Source organism: Pogoniulus pusillus, chromosome 43 (assembly GCF_015220805.1).
Source record: "Pogoniulus pusillus isolate bPogPus1 chromosome 43, bPogPus1.pri, whole genome shotgun sequence".
Taxonomy (NCBI): Eukaryota; Metazoa; Chordata; class Aves; order Piciformes; family Lybiidae; genus Pogoniulus; species Pogoniulus pusillus.
The window spans coordinates 2,615,520-2,636,333 of NC_087306.1; the positions used below are offsets into that span (position 1 = coordinate 2,615,520).

General features: G+C 60.9%; 1 protein-coding gene across 1 annotated transcript; it reads left to right on the forward strand.

Annotated features, from left to right (window-relative positions):
* The first annotated feature begins 6,594 nt into the window (after positions 1-6,594).
* MCL1 (MCL1 apoptosis regulator, BCL2 family member) lies at positions 6,595-12,466 on the forward strand. Its single transcript, XM_064176129.1, has 3 exons — positions 6,595-7,141; positions 9,466-9,713; positions 10,806-12,466. The coding sequence occupies exons 1-3, from the start codon at positions 6,607-6,609 to the stop codon at positions 10,920-10,922; spliced, it is 900 nt and encodes a 299-aa protein (XP_064032199.1). The 5' UTR covers positions 6,595-6,606; the 3' UTR covers positions 10,923-12,466.
* Positions 12,467-20,814: the final 8,348 nt, after the last annotated feature.

Below are 20,814 nucleotides of genomic sequence, written 5' to 3' on the forward strand. Positions count from 1 at the left end.
GAGGTTGGGCAGAAGGTGGTGAGAGATGATCTGGGAGTTTGGGGGGGGGCTGTGCTGGAGCTTCAAAGGGAAGAAATTGGCTGATAGGCCAAGAAAATGAGGTGGCTCTTGCTGGTGCAGCTGTCTGGGCTCTGTGCCCTGCTGGCAGAAAGCAGCTGAGCTTCCAGGACAGGACAGTGTTGGACTTGGAGCTGCCATGAGGTGTTTGCTGGGTAGAGGCTCACCAGGGCTGCCATGAAGGGATGTGGCATCAGGCTGGCAGCTGCCCCAGAGGGTTTTGGGCCAGTTTCTCTGTTCTCTTCTGGCCAGCAAGACTCTGCCTTGGTGAGGGTGAGTGGTGGCTCCTGTCTGGGCAGGCAGCAGAGGGTGGTGAGCTGAGTGCCACTGGGGATGCAGGCAGGCAGTGCCCTCTCTGCTGCTGTCCTGCCCCTGCACCCAGACTTTGGTGCTTGCAGAGTGGGCTCCAGGGGCAGCTGAGGAGGTGGATGTGAGCTGTTGGGAGCTGAGCTCTGGCAGGGCTGGGAATGAACACCCAGGAGAAGCACCAGAGTCAGCATGGAGATGGAGAAGGCCACAGAGGCAAACCTCTGGGCACAGTCTCAGGCACCTCAAGCTTGAATTAATTTCTGCCTTTTGCTCACTTTTTTTCCCCTTCCTTTATCCCAAGCCTGAAAAAAAAAACCCCAACCAAACCCAACCAAAACCCCAACAAATCTCCAAACCAAACCAAACCCCAAACCAAAGCCCCCAAGAGCTAAAAAGGGAAAAAAGAATCCACCCAACCCCCAGCCAGCTTTGATGTGGTGGCTGCAGCCTGCAGGGTGCTGCCTGCTCCTTGTGCAGCCTCCTGTCCTGGGCAGCAAAAGGTCCTCAGTGTCCCTGCTGGCTGCTTTAGGCCTGATTTTGAGGGGGAAGGGGGAGGGTGTCTGTGAGTTTGGGTTTAGGGGTTCCCACTGAGTGAGAGGAAGCAGAGGCAGGGAGGCAATGAGTGGTGCTCTGCATGTGGCCTCCCTTCTGTGTGCTCCTGGCTGCCTGACTCAGCCTTTCCTAAGCATCTCCACTGCAATTTCCTGCTGCTCCTGGAGCCTGCTGCTACCTCCTGGGAGGGTGTTTGCCAAGGGTGTGCTTGGGCACCTGTGTTGGCCTCTCCTCTGGAGAGTTTGGAGCAAGCCAGAGGGGCTTTGAGCAGAGAGCTGCAGAACCTCCCCTATGGGGACAGGCTGGCAGAGTTGGGGCTGTTGAGGCTGCAGGGAGAGCTCAAAGCAGCCTGGCAGTAGGAGAGCTGGGGAGGGACTTGGGACAAGGGCTGGGAGTGGCAGGAAGAGGGAGAATGGCTTTGAGCTGGGAGAGGGAGAGTGGAGGAGGAGGAGGAAATTGTTGAGAGTGAGGGTGGAGAGAGCCTGGCACAGGTTGAGGGTGGAGAGAGCCTGGCACAGGTTGAGGGTGGGGAGAGCCTGGCACAGGTTGAGGGTGGAGAGAGCCTGGCACAGGTTAAGGGTGGAGGGAGCCTGGCACAGGTTGAGGGTGGGGAGACCTTGGCACAGGCTGCCCAGGGAGGTTGTGGAGCACAGGAGCACCCAATGTGATCAAAGATCAAAGATCACATTGGGTGGTTCTGTGCTCCACAACCTCCCTGGAGATGTTCAGGACCTCACTGGATGAAGCCTTGAGCAGTCTGGGCTGGTGGAGGTGTCCCTGGGCATGGCAGAGGGTTGGAGCTGGAGGAGCTTTGAGGTCCCTTCCAGCCCAACCCATTCTGTGATGCTGTGGTCACAGAGTTCCAGCAAAGAAACCTCTGCCTCAGGCTGCAGGGAGGCACAAAGATGTCTTCATCAGCCCTTGGGGAGAGCCTGGCACAGGGTGAGGGTGGTGAGAGCCTGGCACAGGTTAAGGGTGGTGAGACCTTGGCACAGGTTTCCCAGGGAGGTTGTGGAGCACAGAAGCACCCAATGTGATCTTGGGTGCTTCTGTGCTCCACAACCTCCCTGGAGGTGTTCAGGACCAGGCTGGATGAGGCCCTGAGCAGCCTGGGCTGGTGGAGGTGTCCTTGGGCATGGCAGAGAGTTGGAGCTGGAGCAGCTTTGAGGTCCCTTCCAACCCAACCCCTTCTAGGACTCTGAAGCCAACCATAGCTCCACTTCCCAGGGCACCCTGAGCAGGAGCCTCCATTGCCAGCCCTGGGGCCTTGGGGGAGATTTTTCTCTGGGTGGAAGCAGCAAAGAAGTGTAGCTTGGTGGGGGTGGGGAGGGAGTGTGTCTGTAGTGGGGGGGAGCTGCCCACCTGGAACTGCTGCAGTCTCTGTTGCCTTTCCCACCCCCTGTGTGACGTGGGCAGGGCAGTGGTGGCAGTGGCTGTGCAGCCTCCTGGGGGGCTGTGCTGTGTCCCAGCCCTGTTGTAAATAGATGTGAAAGGGAGATATAAAAATACATCTAATTTTCTAAAGGTTCATCTCTCCTCTCCTCTAGAGTGTGGTGCTTGGGGGGGAGGGAGGGGAGCAGGAAGAAGAACGTGGAAGGGCTGCTGAGGGTGGGCAGAGCTCCTGCAGAGCTCCTGAGCACAGCTTTGCTCTGCTGCTCCATCCGGGCCAGGCTGCTGCTGCTGCAGGAAGGGGAAGTGGTGGTGAGAGCAGAGGGTGAGGAGCAGCAGGAGCCTGCTGGGTCCAAGGGTAGGAGTTCTTTCCACCCCCACCCAGGGCTGGGCAGGCAGCGAGGGGGTGATGGGCTGAGAGCAAAGGGCCTCAGGTGGCACCAGGGGAGGGTTAGGTTGGGCATCAGAGGAGACTCTGGAGGCTGTGTTGAGTTGTTCCCTGGCAAAGGAGCCAGGAGATGGCTGTGGGGGTTCATGGCCAGCTCTGGAGCCTCAGTGACAGGGGGCAAGGGAGACAAAGTGCAGCACAGCAAATGCCACCTCAGCAGGAGGAGGAACTGCTGTACTGGAAGGGTCCCAGAGCCCTGGCACAGGCTGCCCAGAGAGGTTCTGAAGTCTCCCCTGGAGGCTTTCCAGCCCTGTCTGGATGTGTTCCTGTGCCACCTGTGCTGGCTCCTCTGATCCTGCTCTGGCAGGGCTTGGACTCAGGGGATCTGTGGAGGTCCCTTCCAGCCCTGACATCCTCTGATCCCCTCAGCAGTGAGGCTGTGGGGAGCTGGCAGGGCTGCTCCCTGGGGCTGAGGCCGTGGGGGGGCTGTGCTGTGGGTTCTGTGGGGGGTGTGTGGGGCACAAAGGTGACTGTTGGGTGGGTGTGGGGTGTGTAGAGGCCACGGCTCAGTGATGGGACCATGGGGAGGATGGTCCCTGGGGTCCAGCCCTGTGCAGCCACAGGGCCCAGGTCAGTACACAGCTGAGGCTTGGGTGGGAGCAGAGTGGGGGTGGTTGTTACCCTCCTGCTTCCACCCCAGACCCCTGCCTGCCCTCTGTGCTGGGAGCAGGGGCTCAGGGTGCCCTCCCCAGTGGTCAGAGCTGCCCCGAGGTGACATCCTCCTGCCTTGCCCCACTGTGGCTCACTCTGTCCCTGCTGGCAGCCATCCTGGAGGTGTCAGCTCGTGAGATTTTCAGCCCTGCTGTTTCCTTTGGAGCTCAGCATCCCAGCTGGCAGTGCCAGGGCTGCTCTTCACAGAAGCCCAGTTCAGCTCTCCGAAGACTCTGCAAGGAGTCTTCTTCCTCCCCCCCCACCCCCCCCCTCCAAGCTGGGCATTTTGCAGCCCCTCAGGACCACTGCAGAGCAGGGCCCAGGGCTGGGTGTTCGCAGAGGGATGAAGTGTTCCAGCCTGGTGCCAGCTCTGTGCTGGTGTTTGTTTGTGCTCTGGAGCTTGGCACTGCTGTGGAAACATGCACTGGGCACTGCCCCAGGCGCCGGAGCGAGCTCAGCTCGGCTCTGTTATTGCTCCTGCTGCCAAGAATTTGCTTCCTGACAAGGATTCCTTGGGGCCATGGGAAGGATTTTGAGGGGCCAGGATCTGTCCTGCCAGGCCCCAGTGCAGCCCAGTTCTGCTCTCCTCCTCATTTGTGGGGGTTGGCAGCTGGGAAGGGGCACCTGGGGTGGGTGCACAGCCTTGGTTGTTAAAAGATGTGGGGCAGGAGCACTTTGGGGCCCTCGAGAAGAGGGCTCTGCCCCGTGGGCACTGCAGCTTCCTCTGCTGTTCCTGAGGCTGGTGGCAAAGGCTTGGGTTTGCCACAGTTTCTGTCCCTGCTGGCAGCTCCCTGGCTCTTTGCTGTCTCCCTGGAGTGAACAGAGCCACTTGAGGAGCTGTTCTCTGCCTGCATCTGGGTTTCTTCCCAGCCCCCAAGCCCAGTGGTGTTTGCTGGGTGCCATTGGCAGGGGTGAGCAGTGAGAGCACCTCCCTGCTCCGGGAGGAGAGAGCAGCCACTCCCCACCACTGTGGCCCTCTTCCATCAGCTCACTCTCACCGTGCCTCAGTTTGGTGCCAGTGCAGTGCCAGTGGCTGGCTGGCATCACCTTCCCAGCTGGGGGCCAGTGCCCTGCTGCTGCAGGCCTCTGGATGGAGCAGCGATGCCAAGAGGCCACAGCACCTGTCCAAGGCAACCTCTGTGCCATGGGGGGGGGGCACAGGGAAACCCCAACCTGCCTTCAGAGAGGGTAGCAGGAGGGTGATTTCTGGGAGCCCCAGCACCACCCTTGGGTCTGGTTAGGCACCAAAGGGCCCCAAGGGCTGGAGCAGGTTGAGCTGCATCAGCGCAGGTGGAAAGCCTGCAGGACAGCAGCGACTCCTGCCCCACATCCCAGCCTGTGCCAGGGGATGGAGCTGTGCCCAGGACACAGCCTAGCCAAAGGACACAGCCTAGCCAAGGAGGCTCAGGGGAGATGTCCTTCTCTCCCTCCCCACCCCAGAGTGAAGCCATGGCATTGGCCCCCGCAGGGAGTGTGGCTTCTGCCTCAGAACTGGGCAGGTTCTGAGGGCATTTCGTAGACCCACAGAGTGTCAGGGGCTGGAAGGGACCTTGAAAGATCATCTGGTCCTGCCCCCCCCCGCCAGAGCAGCATCACCTAGAGCAGGTCACACTGGAATGCAGCCAGGTGGTTCTTGACTGTCTCCAGAGAGGGAGGCTCCAGAACCCCCCTGGGCAGCCTGTGCCAGGCTCTGTGATCCTCACAGGGGAAAAAAATCCTCCTCGGGTTCACAGGGAACCTCCTCTGCCTCAACTTCCACCCACTGCCCCTTGCCCTGGCACTGGGCATCACCCAGAAGAGGCTGGCTCCATCCTCCTGGCACTTGTTCCCTGCTGTCTGGCTCAGTCCCAGCAGGTGAAGGGAACACAAACCCCTTGAGGAGAGGCTGAGGGAGCTGAGATTGTTTAGCCTGGAGGAGGCTCAGGGCAGAGCTCATTGCACTGCCAGCAGGGAGGTTGTAGCCCGGTGGGGTTGGGCTCTGCTGCCAGGCAGAAGCAGGGCACAGAGGCTGAAGCTGTGGCAGGGCAGGCTGAGGCTGGGTGTGAGGAGGAAGCTGTTGGCAGAGAGAGTGATTGGCACTGGCATGGGCTGCCCAGGGAGGTGGTGCAGTGCCCATGGCTGGAGGTGCTGAAGCCAAGGCTGGCTGGGGGCACTGAGTGCCATGGTCTGGTTGGTTGGGCAGGGCTGGGGGAGAGGTTGGCATGGGTGAGCCTGGAGCTCTCTGCCAGCCTGCCTCATTCTGTGACCTGCGACCAGAGAAGAGCAGAACTGAGAACCATTGCCCCAGAGGGCCAAAGTGCTCCTGCAGTGCCCATCAAGTGCCACGTAAGGGGCGATGGTGGAGCAGGTCTGGCCACGCAGGGCAAGCTCCTCTGTGAGCCACCCCTGGCTGGAGCCTGCCCGCAGTGCAGAGGGCAGGGGGCAGTGCCCAGGGCAGGAGGCAGTGCCCTGCCGTGCGGAGATGCCTTGGCAGAGCTGGCAGAGGCAGGGAGGTGGAGGAGGAAAGCGACGTGAGGCAGCCCAGGGGGGCAGTGCCCTGGGGGGAGGGAGCCTGCTTCAGCCAGGCAGGACCAGGTCAGATGCAGAGCGGGTGGGAAGCGACCTAAGACTCGGGGAAATGTTTCGTGCTGGAAAGGACCTGTAGAGGTCTCCCGGTGCAGCCCCCGCCGCCGGCAGGGACACCTCAGCACCGGCAGCCGCCGTCCCGTCCCGCCGGGCCCCGCTGCGGTCTGACCCCAGCCTTCCCCTCAGCCCCTGCCCAAGAGCTAAAGGCCGCAGTTAGCTCTGCTCGGAGCCTTCCCGCTCCAGGCTGCACAGCGCCCTCCGCCCTGCCCGCTCCGCCGCGGCAGGTCCCTGCCTGTGCCGAGGGCTCCAGCGCAGGCTCCTGACCGACAACGGCCCCGGGGCCAGCGGACGGAAACGGAATCCCCCCCCGGGAACAACCCCACGGGGGGCGAGCGGCCCGAACCGGAATGCCCCCCCAAAACCAACCCCACGAGGGGCGAGCGGCGACCCCTGCCCCCCGCCGCCGCCGCCGCCGCTCCCTCCGCCGGGCCGGGCCGGAAGCGGGGCCGGAAGCGAGGCCGGAAGCGGAACCGGCGCTGCCTCGCCCCGCCCCGGCCGCGCCCCGTGCGTCAGCGGCGCCATATAAGCGGCGGCGCCGTTAGCAGCGCGCAGCTGGCCCCGGGAGCGCCATCGCCATGTTCGCCGTCAAGAGGAACGCCGTCATCAGCCTCAACCTCTACTGCGGCGGCGGCCCGGCCCTGCCGCCCGCCTCGCCCGGGGGGGACCCGGCGGCTCCTCCGCCGCCGCCCGCCAGCGCCGCCGAGGTGCCCCGGGCCTTGCTCGGCTCCGGGGGGGGGCGCTGGGCCGCCGGTGGCCCCCCCGAGGCGCCCCCCTCGCCGACCGGCTGCGCCGCCCCCCCCTCGGCGGCGCGGTGGAGCCCCGAGCAGGAGCTGGACGGCTGCGAGCCCGACCTCGATCGCGGTCCGGCCGGGGGCTCCCTGCCCTCCACGCCGCCCGGGCCCCCCGACGGGCTGCGGCAGGACTCGCTGGAGCTCATCGGCCGCTACCTGCGAGAAGCGGCGGGCGAGGCCGAGCCGAGCGCCAAGAAGCTGTTCCCGGGGCTGCTGGGCGGGCCCGGCCGGTCGGGCGACGCCGTGATGGAGAAGGCTCTGGAGACGCTGCGGAGGGTCGGCGACGGCATCCTGAAGAAACACGAACTCGCCTTCCAGGGTGGGTGGCAGCTGCCTTAGCTCGCCGGCGTGCGGCGGGGGCCGCGGTGGGGGCGGCGGTGAGGCCTCGGCCCTGCCGCTGGAGATGGTTCCGAGCTCCTGGGGGGTGGGCGCGGGGGCTCGGCCCCGGGGGAGGGGGCGCGCAGGGAGCCCCGGGGGAGGGGGCGCGCAGGGAGCCCCAGGAGCTCTGAGCCCGCTCCGCCTGCTGGGTGGGCGCTCGGCGTGGGTGGGCTGCAGGCTGCTGCTCGGGGAAGGGGCCGGAGCTGTCCCCTGGGGGCCGGAGCCGGGCGGGGACCTCTGCACCATCCCCACCGCCCCTCCGCCGCAGGGGGACGCGCAGGGACGGGCCCCGGGCTGGGGCCGGTTCCCGGGGGGGGGCAGTGACCCTGCTGGCGAGGGAGCCGAACCAGCTGAGAAGCGATTTAAAACGAAACTGAACTTTGCTCGCCTGGGAGGTGCAGGAGCCTCTGCGAGCGTGTGCGGGGCAGATAATCTGGTTACAGATTAGCTCCTCCTGGCCTCCCGGGGGGGCTGCATGCAAATAATCCCAAACGGCCCAGGGTGCTTGAGCTCAGGGATTCAAATTCCTTCCCCACCCTGCCCCAGGTGGAGCAGGGTTTGGGGGGGGAGGGGGAGGAAGAGGAAGGGCAGAAGCGCTCCGGGAGGATGCGTTTGGGTCGCAGCTCTTTTCCTGCCCTGTGCTCGTTTCTAAGGAGTCTCAGAATAGCCACGGAAACCTGACCCCGGGGCCGGGGCTTGCTTGAGCGGAGGGAACGGACTGGAAGTGAGAGCTTGACAGTTTTGACCTGGTGTTGTGCAACTTGGAAATGAGCTGCTGGAGGCCACTCTGAGCTGTGCGGGGTGCTGGGGCCGAGCCCCTGCCCTGGGAGGCTGTGCTGGGGCCGAGCCCCTGCCCTGGGAGGCTGCGCTGGGAGGCTGTGCTGGGGCCGAGCCCCTGCCCTGGGAGGCTGCGCTGGGAGGCTGTGCTGGGGCCGAGCCCCTGCCCTGGGAGGCTGCGCTGGGAGGCTGTGCTGGGGCCGAGCCCCTGCCCTGGGAGGCTGCGCTGGGGCCGCTTTGGGTGTATCTGAGCCCACATCGCGATGGTGCCTGGCGCCGAGGGTCAGCGTCTGCCTTGTGCTGCAGCCTCCTGCCGGCTTCAGCTTCTCTTTCTCGGTAGCTTTCAGTGCCGCAGACTTCAGGTTTCTTCGCTGTGCCTTTAGCTGAGCTGATATTAAAGGCTGGGTCCGGTGACCCTGGCCAGATTGAGGGAGATGCTTCTGGAATGAGCCACGCTGGGGAGGAATGTGCAGAGCTGTGGGTGGTTACCTCCCTGCCTGCAGAAAAGGAACTGGCTCGGGGAAGGCTTCCTGTTAGTTTGTGCAACAACAGGCAGTGCCTCTCGGCTTGGTGAGGGCTTCTCTTTGCTTATTCATCAGGGGGCACTGCAGGTCGGGCTGGGGAATTCTCTCGTCCCAGTAATGGACTGGTGGCACAGGTCTGGATGGAGCCAACTCTCCTGCCTTTCGAGGGCCAGGCCTTGTGCCAGGCTGCCAACCAGTTTGTGTCTTGGGAGTTCTGACGTGGTAGGGCTTTAAAGCCCTTGAGATGGGGCACTGATGTGCGTGGAGGTGGCAGCTGTGCCTCAGGCAGGGAGGGAGGAACTAGAGCTGGGTTCCAGGCTGGGTTTGGTCTGGCCCAGGCCAGCTCCCCCTGCAGAGGCAGGCAGCTCTCTGCCCTCCATCACCGACAGCTTAAGTCACAGAATTGTTTCAGTTGGAAAAGACCTCTGAGAGCACTGAGCCCAACCAGCGACCCAACACCACCATGGCCACCAAACCACGTCCCCAGGTGCCATGGCTGCAGGTTTCTTGAGCACCTCCAGGGATGGGGACTCCACTGCTTCCCAGGGCAGCCTGTGCCAGCCCCTGACCACTCCTGCAGGTCAGAAATCTCCCCCAGGGTTTGACCTAAACCACCCCTGGGGCAGCTTAGGCCATTTCCTCACCTATCCCCTGATACTAGGGAGAAGAGTCCAACCTCCACCTCACTCCAGCCTCCTCTCAAGGAGCTGTAGAGAGCAGTGAGGTCTCCCCTCAGCCTCCTCTTCTGCAGACTAAACACCCCCAGCTCCCTCAGCCGCTCCTCGTAGGTCCTCTTCTCCAGACCTCAGAGAGTCTCTGGACTTGGAGGTGACTCTGGCAGCTTTTAGACCATGAGTGTGAGGACTGAATCTTCTCACTGTTGGCCCTGTGGAGCTGTTGGGGGCCCTGTGGAGCTGTTGGGGGCCCTGTGCATGCCTGCCTCTAAAGCAAGCCTCTCTTGCAGGAATGCTTCGGAAGCTGAAGATCCAGAAAGAGGAAGACCTGCAGTCAGTGTGTGAGGTGGCTGCCCACATGTTCAGTGACGGAGTGACAAACTGGGGTCGGGTGGTGACCCTCATTTCCTTTGGTGCCTTCGTTGCCAAACACCTGAAGAGCATCCAGCAGGAGCAGTGCATCAGCTCTCTGGCTGCCATCATCACCGACGCTCTCGTCTCGTCCAAGCGCGAGTGGCTGACGAGCCAGGGGGGCTGGGTGAGTCACTGCCTGGCCAAGGCACTTGGCAGCTTTCTCAGACCAATCCAATAAGGTTTTTTTTTGGGGGGTGGTTGGGTTTTTTCCTCCCCTATTTCTGTGACCACCTTGCTGACAGCCACATGTGTCAGCGAGGCACAGCACTGACTCACTGCTCCACTTAAAACCGCAGTCTTGAAGTGCCTGAGGCTGCAGTTGTGGGGTTAGAGGAGCTCCTTGCAGCCCTTGAGGCAGCCTTAACCCAGAACTCAGTCCCCAGGCAGCAATCACAGAGTTGTCAAAGTTGGAAGGGACCCCAAGGATCATTCAGTTCCAACCCTCCTGCCATGGGCAGGGACACTTTCCACTAGGTCAGGATGCTCAGAGCCACATCCAGCCTGGCTTTAAAACCCTCCAGGGCTGAGGCTTCCACCACCTCCCTGGGCAACCTGTGCCAGGCTCTCGCCACCCTTATGGTGAAGAACTTCTTCCTAATGTCCAATCTAAATCTCCCCTCCAGCTTGGATCCATTCCCCCCCAGTCCTATCATTACCCAACACCCCAAAAAGTCCCACCCCAACCCCCAGTCTGAGTCAGTCTCCAGTGCCCTGAGCTTGCTTGAAGTTGCTCCACAGTGGCTTTGGCACTGCCAGAGTCATAAAGCTATTGAGGTCGGAAGAGACCTTTGAGATTGAGTCTCAAAGGTCTTTGAGCACTCACCTACAGCTCACAATCCTACCACTGCTGCTAAGCCACCACCACTAACCCACATCCTTCAGCACCACACCCATGCCTCTTTTAAACCTCTCCAGGGGTGGTGACTGCAGCACCTCCTTGGGCCAATACCTGCGAAGCCTTTCTGGGGAGAAGTTTTCTTTCTAATATCCAACCTGATCCTCCCTTGGCACAACTTGAGGCCATTTCCTTTTGTCCTTCTCACTTCTTGTCTTTTGATTGCCACCTCTGCTGGGCAGCCTGTGGCTGAGCCTGGGAGAGCTCCCTCGGTGACGGTGCTGGGTGGGCAGTGCCCTCAGCCTGCTCTGCTCTCTTGCCATGCTGCTCTGGCAGAGGAGGGTGGCTGGCACTGAAATGACTTTCCCTTCTTTCTCCTAGGAGGGCTTTGTGGACTTCTTTCGAGTTGAGGACATGGAAGGCAGCGTCAGGAAGATGCTGATGGCACTTGCAGGCGTGGCTGGAGTGGGGGCAAGCTTGGCCTACATGATCCGGTGAGCCAGGGGCAGCTGCAGAGGGACAGAGCTCTGGAGTGGCCAAGCCCCGTGTGGGGCTGGCGAGCTGAGCACTTCCTCCTCTGAGTGCTGGGCAAGCTGGACTTGAGTGACCCAAGGAGAGCATCTAGGCCTGCCCTGAGCAGTGCTTTGAAAGAAGGAAGGGTGATGCAGTCAGAGTGTGGGTCCCGATGAGCATCGAGCGCTTTGGGAACAGAAAGTGGCAGAATTCATCTTCTGCTTCCTGCGAGAGGCTGCTGATGGGAAGCTCAAGGTGACCACTTCAGTTTTATCCTGGAGGCAACCTGTCTGCTTAGCAGCAAAGCCAGGGAGCAGCAGCTCCTGGGGCTGGCACAGCCACCTGCACACGGAGCAGATGTCTCGAGGTTGTGGGTTTCTGGAAGTTGCATCTCCTGCTGCTGGTGTCCTGCAGCTTCTCTGCTGGAGCAGAGCACTGAGTGCTGAGCAAGCCTGTGCCAGCCTTTGGGCCCTGCTGCCTGAGCACTCTTCCACCAGCCACAAATGGGAGAGCTGTGCCAGCAGCCAAGACTTAGAACCTTCTGCCAGAGCACTGAGCCCTGCCAGGCTCTTTCCCTCTCAGCAGAGCTTTCAGCTGGGCATTGAGCAGGAGAGGAGCTCCAGGGCTGTGCCCGCAGCCCGTCCCGGTCTCAGCTATACTGATGGGACCCAGCACACAAAAGGCAGCTTCAAACTCAAGGGGTGGGTGGGGGGTGGGGTTGGGGAGAGTGTTACTAAGTATGTAAAAACAACCCCAGGTGGGCTGGGGGAGCTGTAAAGAACCTGTAAATATCTATACAGCTGTAGAATATGTACATTTTTACAGAGCTAATAATACAAAAAGGAAAACAAACAGAGCTGCTCCTGGGTGCCCTGCACTTGGCTCCTCATGAGGAGCAGCATTGCCCTTTGTGGCAAAGCCTTCTCCTGCCTTGACTCCACACAAGCCTTTCTCTGGTGTACTTGAGCAACGTTGCTGGGGTGCTCAGCAAGGATCAGAGGCCTCTCGTCCTGCCCACGGCTTGCTGGCAACAGTTGATGTTTGGTTTGGTTTTAATCTTGGTTTTATTTCTTGGGGGGGGGGGGGGTTTATTGTAGCTCTTCTGAGGGCTGGGGGAGCTGTGGAAGTTGGCATCCATCGCTTCCTTCTCTTGGTTTTGAGCCTCTGAGCCAACCGAAGCTGATGTTTGAATGTAAACCTTCTGGAGCAGAATAAAACTCAGCTTGGAGCTGCAGCCTTGTGCAAGTGCCCCTCGGTGCCAGCCTTAGGCTTGGTCCTTGCTTCCCCCCAGCTGCTCCTGGGTGGGTTTGCAGCACTTCTGGCTGTGGGAATCCGATTGGCTCTTTGGAGGGGGCAGCTCCACTCGGTGGGACTGCATTCTGCAGAGGGAGGAACAGCCTCAGCCGTGGTGCTTGACCTGCAGCCTGAGGGGTGCCTGATGGAGACCCAGGCTCAGGGTGGTGCTATTGTCAGGCCTGCTCACTTGCTGAACCAGCCTCGGTTTTGTCAATAAATGTCTTTTGTTCTCAGGCCTTTCAAAGCTGCTCTTTTCCTCCAGCCAGGTGCTGAGGTGCCAGCCAAATGCTGCTGCTCTGCTTTGCTGCCCTGGGCCTGTTTGCACAGGTGCTGCTTGGAGCCAGCACACAGCTTCTTGCTTGTTAGAAAGCCTCTCTGGGGCTCTTGTGTCACCTCTTAGGGCTCCCTGGAGCTGTGCCCTGCTGAGGAACTCTTCCCTGTGGGTGGGGACAGCCTGTGAGGTGCCTTAACTGCCTGGGCAGCAGCTCCTGGCACTGCCTGCCCTGCAGTCTGCTGTGGCTCTGTGGGCATCTCTGCTTGGGGGCTGGGGTTGGTCACCCTGTGTGGCAGCAGGGTGGGGGCAGAAAGAACTCTGGAGCCTGGGCCTCAGCCTGCCCTGCCCCTGCAAGGCACAGTCTGGGTGGCTTTGGTTGTCAGCTTTAGTCCTGACCTTCCCTTCTGCACTTGCTGAGGAAGCCTCATTAGGGGAGGGATGTAGGTGCCCCCCCACCTCCCCCTGCCCTGTGCTGCCCCCCCACCTCCCGCTGCCCCCCCACCTCCCCCTGCCCTGTGCTGCCCCCCCACCTCCCCCTGCCCTGTGCTGCCCCCCCACCTCCCCCTGCCCTGTGCTGCCCCCCCACCTCCCCCTGCCCTGTGGTGCCCCCCCACCTCCCCCTGCCCTGTGCTGCCCCCCCACCTCCCCCTGCCCTGTGCTGCCCCCCCACCTCCCCCTGCCCTGTGCTGCCCCCCCACCTCCCCCTGCCCTGTGCTCCTGCCTGCTCTCAACTTCTCCTGCAGGATGGGGATGGAGGAAGCCTGTGGCTTGCTTAGGACTAGAGGGTGCAGACCTCACTTGAGCAGCTTCCTCCTGCCCAGAGCAGCTCTGCTGTGGGAGCCTTGGCTGGGAAATTCTCCTCTGGAGGACCAAAACATTTCTCTGGCCCCAAACCTGTTGGCCCCAGCCTCGCTGGGGCAAGGTGATGGCATCCTGCAGAGCTGTTTGGGGTAGCAAAGGTCCCACCAAGCCAGTGGTGAGGCTTTGCTGTGCAGGTGCTGCCAAAGGATTGGTTTGGTGTTGATGTTTTTGTTTGCTGGTTTGGGTTTTGTGTGTTTGTGGTCTCCTCTCTTCCCCCTCCCCCCCTCCTTCATTTCGTCTTTTTGGGCTATTTTCGAGCCTGCTGTGTCCCCTGGGGTGCTGCAAGGCCCTCATGCAAAGCTGCTGGGGGGGAGCTGCTGCTGCTGCTGCTTCCTGGAAGCTGCAGCTCGGTGCTGTGATAAGAGCAGGCTCAAAGCAGGCTGCTGCCGCCCGGCCCCGCACCGATAACCCCCAGGGGCTTCCTCTTCCGTCCCAGCCTTGGGCTCTTCGCAGAACTCTGCCTCGGCTTCTCCGAACCTCTCGAGTAAATAGGAGGCGGGGGAGGGGGAGCCGAAGCCGCCGGTGCCTGCCGCAGGGTAGAGCCGTGCTCAGCACCTGGCCTGGCCGATCTGGGGCTCTCCCTTTGGCTGCGGTGGGCTCTGGGGGTGCTGCCCTGTGCCAGCAGTGTGCCGGGGGGGGGGGGGGCAGGGAAGTGTTGGGAAAGCAACACCCCCATCCTGCTGCCTCCTGTGCACCGAGCAGGGTTGAAGCAGAGAGGATCTGAAAGCTGACAGCTATGGAACTGTTGAGGCTGGAGGAGACCTCTGAGATGCTCTGGTCCAGCTGCCCACCTGCAGCTCACAGTCCCACCCATGCCAGCAGTCCACAGCCCTCAGCACCACACCCACGCAGCTCCTAAACACCTCCGGGGCTGGGAACTCCACCAGCTCCCTGGGCCAGCACCTGGGAACCGTTCCTGGGCAGAAACTCTTCCTGATACCCATCCTGAAGCTGACTTGGCACACCTGGAGACAGCCCTGGCAGGGCTGCTGGGTGGTGCCCCCTGCAAATGCAAAGCCAAATCCCTTTGCTGGGCAGAGGAGCTCAGTCCCTGCCTGCTCCTGCTCGGTGCCCCCAGCTGTGTCCTGGCTCTGGGTAACATTTCAGGTCGAGTCCCATGGCAGGAGCTGCTTTTGCCCCAGGTGTGGCTCTGTCCTCTCGGGCAAGGGAGGCCCAGAAGGTTCTTTTGGAGGGGCTGCTCTGCAGCTGCATCCCTCTCTTGCTGCTCTGATATAGCCCACCCTGAGGGGGCACCCAGGGGCACCCAGTGGTGTGAGTGCAGGTCAGAGCTTGGCCCCTGGGAGTTGGGGCAGTGACAGGAGCCCTCCCCCGGCCCAGACCTGGGGAGAGGCAGTGCCAATGCCCATTCCTCCTGCCCCTCTCTGAGGGTATGCAGGGTGGCCACGGGTGGGTGCTGGGTGCTGCCCCTGCCTCAAGCTGCCAGGGGCTGTGCCTGCTGGGGGAGGCTGCCTGGTGATGTACTTGTGCTGAGGTGACAGGCATTAGGCTGTCGGGTTTGGGGGGGCATGGTGGGGGGTCGCTGCCCTCCTGTGGTGAGCCTGCCAGGCCTCAGCTCCCGGTGGAAGGGTGGTGCCCAGGCTGGCACCACAGACCTGCAGAAGGGTCGCTGCCCTCGGTGGGCTCCTGTCCGTTGCCCTGGCTGCGCCCAGGGGTTGGGTTGCTCTTGTTGTGGTGCCAGGACTGGGTGCCAGGGTGCACCCTTGGGTTCTGCCCTGCCTGGCAGAGCTCTGCCCAGCAACAAGAGCTGTTAATAGCATCTGGGGAAGTCACGTGGGGCTCTTCCAGGAACCAGGGCGCCTGCTGCCCATCCCCCACCCGGGCTGTGGGGTGACACCCGCGTGGGAGCAGGCATGGTCCCCAGCTTGCAAGCCTGGCTCTGGGCAGGAGGCTGCCCCAGTAAAGGCCTCCCTCCTCCTCCTCCTCCTCCTCTGTCCCTCCCTGGCATGGGTGGAGTGTGCATGGCAGGGCTGCGTGTGTGGGGGTGCAAACAGTGTGGGGTGCAGAGCCCCTTTGGGGGCTTCAGGGAGTTGGGGGCTATGTATGGGGCAGAGGAGGCACAGAGAGTGTGGGGGGCTCGTTTATGGGGGGCAAAGGGGCGAGGGGGAGGGGTATGGGCACTCAGACACCTGCACATGCACTGGGGGGGGCAGGGGGTGGGGCTGGCCCAGCTGCAGAGCATGGGCTGGAGTGGGGCTGATGTGTGCCTTGTGTGATGCCAGTGTGGGACTGCTGTGGGCTGGAGTGGGGCTGATGTGTGCCTTGTGTGATGCCAGTGTGGGGCTGCTGTGGGCTGGAGTGGGGCTGATGTGTGCCTTGTGTGATGCCAGTGTGGGACTGCTGTGGGCTGGAGTGGGGCTGATGTGTGCCTTGTGTGATGCCAGTGTGGGGCTGCTGTGGGGTGGAGTGGGGCTGCTGTGTGCCTTGTGTGATGCCAGCGTGGGGCTGCTGTGGGCTGGAGTGGGGCTGCTGTGTGCTCTGTGTGATGCCAGCGTGGGGCTGCTGTGGGCTGGAGTGGGGCTGCTGTGTGCTCTGTGTGATGCCAGCGTGGGGCTGCTGTGTGCCTTGTGTGATGCCAGCGTGGGGCTGCCGTGGGGTGGAGTGGGGCTGATGTGTGCCTTGTGTGATGCCAGCGTGGGGCTCCTGTGGGGTGGAGTGGGGCTGATGTGTGCCTTGTGTGATGCCAGTGCATGGCTGCTGTGGGGTGGAGTGGGGCTCATGTGTGCTCTGTGTGATGCCAGCGTGGGGCTGCTGTGGGGTGGAGTGGGGCTGCTGTGTGCCTTGTGTGATGCCAGTGTGGGACTGCTGTGGGGTGGAGTGGGGCTGATGTGTGCTCTGTGTGATGCCAGCGTGGGGCTGCTGTGGGCTGGAGTGGGGCTGCTGTGTGCTCTGTGTGATGCCAGTGTGGGACTGCTGTGGGCTGGAGTGGGGCTGATGTGTGCTCTGTGTGATGCCAGCGTGGGGCTGCTGTGGGGTGGAGTGGGGCTCATGTGTGCTCTGTGTGATGCCAGCGTGGGGCTGCTGTGGGGTGGAGTGGGGCTCATGTGTGCTCTGTGTGATGCCAGCGTGGGGCTGCCGTGGGGTGGAGTGGGGCTGCTGTGTGCTCTGTGTGACGCCAGCACGGGGCTGTGGCCGTGGACCTGCCCAGGCAGGAGCTGGCAGTGACTCAGCCAGGAATGTGCTGGCAGGACTCGGTGTTCCAGCAGGACACTGCACTCTGGCAGCACCCAGCCCCGCAGACAGGACATGCTGTTCGACCGGCCCCGTGGGCAGCACCCTTTGCCCAGCCCCATGCCTGGCATGCTGCCAGCAGCCCCAGGGTCAGTGCCTCAGATAGTCCTGGTAGGTTTGGCTGAGCCATTGGCCCACACCCAGCTCTGCAGCCCCCAGCACACTAAGGACGTGGAACTGTTGGAGAGGGTCCAGAGGAGAACAAAGATGAGCAGAGGCTGCAGAACCTCCCCTGTGGGCACAGGCTGGCAGAGTTGGGGCTAGTCAGGCTGGAGAGGAGAAGGCTGCAGGGAGAGCTTAGAGCAGCCTGGCAGTGCCCAAAGGGGCTGCAGGGGAGCTGGGGAGGGACTTTGGACAAGGTTTGGCAGTGCCAGGCTGAGGGACAATGGCTTTGAGCTGGGAGAGGGCAGAAGGAGAGCAGTGAGGAGGAAAAAATTCTTTAGAGCGAGGGTGGGGAGAGCCTGGCACAGGTTGCCCAGGGAGGCTGTGCCTCATCCCTGGAAGTGTTCAAGACCAGGCTGGAGGAGACAGAGCAACCTGATCTAGTGGGAGGTGTCCCTGCCTGTGCCAGGTGGTATCAGAACCCAACTCTGGACCCCTCTGCCTCTACATTTCTTTGTCCCTTTCCCTGAGGACATGTCCCTGGACACCTGTCCCCATCTCCTCTCCTTGGGAACTTGTCACTGTCCCTGCCTCCTCTCCTTGCAGACACGGCCCTGGAACCCCTATCCTTGTCTCATCTCCCTGAGGACACTGCCCCCACCACGCTGGACACTCAGACCCCTGCACCGCCCCCTATTTCCCACCCCCTTCTCCATGGCACATCCAGCTCCCTACATACACCCAAACTGCTCCCGTTTCACGCAGACACCCACGGAGGGGACTTTAGTGCGTTCAAAGCATCCCCAGCAGAGCTCTGCAGGGCTCTGAAACACGAAAATGATTTGGTTGCAGCTCAGAGGAAAAACAGCGACCTCTGCCGCTCAGTGCTGCCGCCCTCTGGTCAAGTGGCGGTACTGCAGGGCGGCAGCGACGTGTGCAGTCCCGTCAGTGCTCGGTGCTGCCGCCTTGTGGTCAAGTGTCGGTACTGCATCTCGGCAGCGACGTGTGCAGTCCCGGCAGTGCTCAGTGCTGCCGCCTTGTGCAGCACTGTCCGTACTGCAGCTCGGTGTCGTCCCGTCAGTGCTCAGTGCTGCCGCCTTGTGGTCAAGTGTCGGTATTGCATCTCGGCAGCGACGTGTGCAGTCCCATCCGCTCTCAGTGCTGCCGCCTTGTGGTTAAGTGTCGGTATTGCATCCCGGCAGCGACGTGTGCAGTCCCATCCGCTCTCAGTGCTGCCGCCTTGTGTTCAACTGTCGGTACTGCAGCTCGGCAGCGACGTGTGCAGTTCTATCAGTGCTCAGTGCTGCTGCTTGACCTCTAAAGGCTGTGAATGCTTGAAACGGGTTGAAACTCCCGGCGAGAGAGGATTAAAAAAACATTTAAACCTGTAGATATTAGTGTAAGGAGTTAGACAGAAATATCCCATTTTCGTACAGATACTGAAACACTGTCTTCATTTATAGCTAGAAGAGAATTTTAGAACAAAAAAGTTGCCCTGCAGAAGAGCAGCCTGAGGGGTGACCTGATGAATGTTTGCAAATACCTGTGAGGGGAAGAAGCGTTCCCCTTGGAGAAGTTGGAGAAGGCTGGATCCTGTTCCCATAGTTTGGAGAGTTCTTGCTGGGTGTTTAGAGCAGACTTGGTGGTGTTGATGAGGCAAAGTGTTCTCCCAGCACAGTCTGTGTGCTGTGCCAGTCTGCACTCCATTGCATCACCTGCTCTTGCCCATGAGCATAATTCCAGCATGTTCTTCCTTATCAGGGATGCAGGAGATGGTCAGGAGGAGGGGAGCAGTTGCCACCTCAGCATGGGCTGTCTGTGGAGCCCCTGATTGCTTTCCCATGCCATGGCTTCCCATCTCTGCTGGCCACAGGAGCTGCTTTTGGACCATGAGCAGACCATGCTGGTGGAGTTGTCCGTTCACCACCACACACTGGCTCGCTGGTGCTGCTGAGCCTGCTCTTATCTTCCCTGCTATCAGCTTAATTAGAAAACTCTGCTGCCCACAGCTGGGTTTGGTGAGGGATGCCAAAGACGTCACCAGGGGAAGCCAAATGGGATGACCAGCAAAGGTGGTTAATGAGTGGAAGAGTAATGAACTTTTTAATGAGCAGGTGTGCAGGTGCCAGAAGAAGGTACAGTGAGACATGCACATCGTGACAGCAGAAGCCTGCAAAGAGGCACCAACAGGGAACCTGAAACTGCCTCAGATAGTGCATCAGCTTCTTTCATCTCCTTGGTCCTCACTGTGCTCCTGCCTGGGACAGCAGCAAGGCAGGTACAATGCCTGAACATCTTTGTGCTTGGTTGAAGGATGATGAACACTTCTGCACAGGTCAGGGCAGCCTGGGAGAGCAATGGGGAGCTCTGAGCAGGACAGCAGAGAAGAGTGCAAGTCCTTGAGGAGAAGTCTGTGGAGCTGCTCATGGGCTGAGGCCTGCCTGCTGATGGGATAGGGTAATGCTGCCAGCCCTCATTCCCCCAGTCCCTGCTGCCTTTCAGCCTCCAGGTCAGCTCATATGCAAGCTGTGTCCTGTCTCAGCTGCTGTACTTATAGCTGGACCAGAGCTGTGGCTGCATCCCTCCATCATGCCCAAGAGTCCTTCAGTGGACAGCATCCTCCTGCCCACATTGCATGAAGCTGGTCCCTGAAATTGTGCCACTGAGGTTGAGGATGGCCATGAGGAACAATTTCTGTCCTGCAAGTGTAGTCAGGCATTAGAACAGGCTGCTCAGGGAGGTGGTAGAGTCACCATGCCTGGAGGTGTTCAAGAAATGTGTGAACATGGCACATGGGGACATGGTCTGATGGCCATGGTGGTGTTGGGTTGATGGTTGGACTCAATGATCTCAGAGGGCTTTTCCACCCCAAACAATTGTACCATTCAGTTTTCTACAGACCTATGCCACCAACCTGAACATTGACATTTCCACTCTCTATGGAAGCAGTGACCATGAACCTCCATAAAGCTCCTATTGCTTTTCCTTCTCTACTGACTGAAACAAAGCATTTGACACCAAGGGCCCACCTAAAGAAACTTCTGGGCAGTGATACTCAGAGTCAGGCTGCTGCCTTGTCCACCTGTCCCATATCTGAAGTGCAGTACTGGAAACATAGCCACTAATGACAGCCCTGGTGGGTCAGACCATCTCTTCTGATGGAGATCTCCTGAGGGCTCCTCTAATGGCACTGTCAGATGTTTCTGCATTCCTGTGTGGAGCAATTCCTTATCCCATGGAATCTGCCCACTGATTGAGAAGCTCTTCCACAAGATCTGATGATACTCACATTCCATGGCACTTGGTGTTCTCTTCCTGCTTCAGCTTGGCAGCTGCTGACAGCCAAGGTCATGGCGATCTCAGGAGGAGACCTTCATCCAAAATGCTGCTCTCCAACAAGGCCTTTGCTGTCCCTGGGTGTGTTTTGTGGCAGTTCAGTCCAGTTTCAACCCCACTGGTGCCAGGCACTTCACGGTGTTGGTGCCCACCGTGGGGCTCTGGGTGCTCGTTGCTCAGACTGGAGGGGAGAGTGAGTGGCTACTGCTGAGGTAGGACCTGTGCTGAATGGCCTCAGATCCTAAACGTTCCCATGGCCCAGAGCTGGGCTGGCTCTCCCACATGGAGATACTAACCTGAGAGGCACCTGGCATGGCCTGACCTTGCAGGTGTTGCATCAACAAGGGCACAGACTCTGTTTCCTCAGGCATCCATTTCCACCTTCAAGAGTTTTCCAGCTGTCCTCATCTGACCTCGGCACTGCTGCAGCCCCCTCCCAGCTCTGACTGCTGCTGTCTCCCACTCTGCACTCCCTTAAGCTCCAGAAGTCTTTCTTCTGGGTAGAGACACCTCGGGGCTGGGCACACTGAGCGCCTGCCAGGTTGCCACGATGCCTTCAGCTCGGCCCTCATCCAGAGACGTGCCTTCTGTCAGGGTCCACCTTCCAGAGGTGCCTTTAGTGGCCTTCACATTTTCCAACCTTGTAATTTCCAGCAGGCTGCTGATGGGGCCCATTATCTAGCTGGGCTTCTCAGCCCTCCTCTGGAATTTGCAGCCTCTGCACATTTGTATGGCAGCAGCCTGGGCACAGGGGATGGC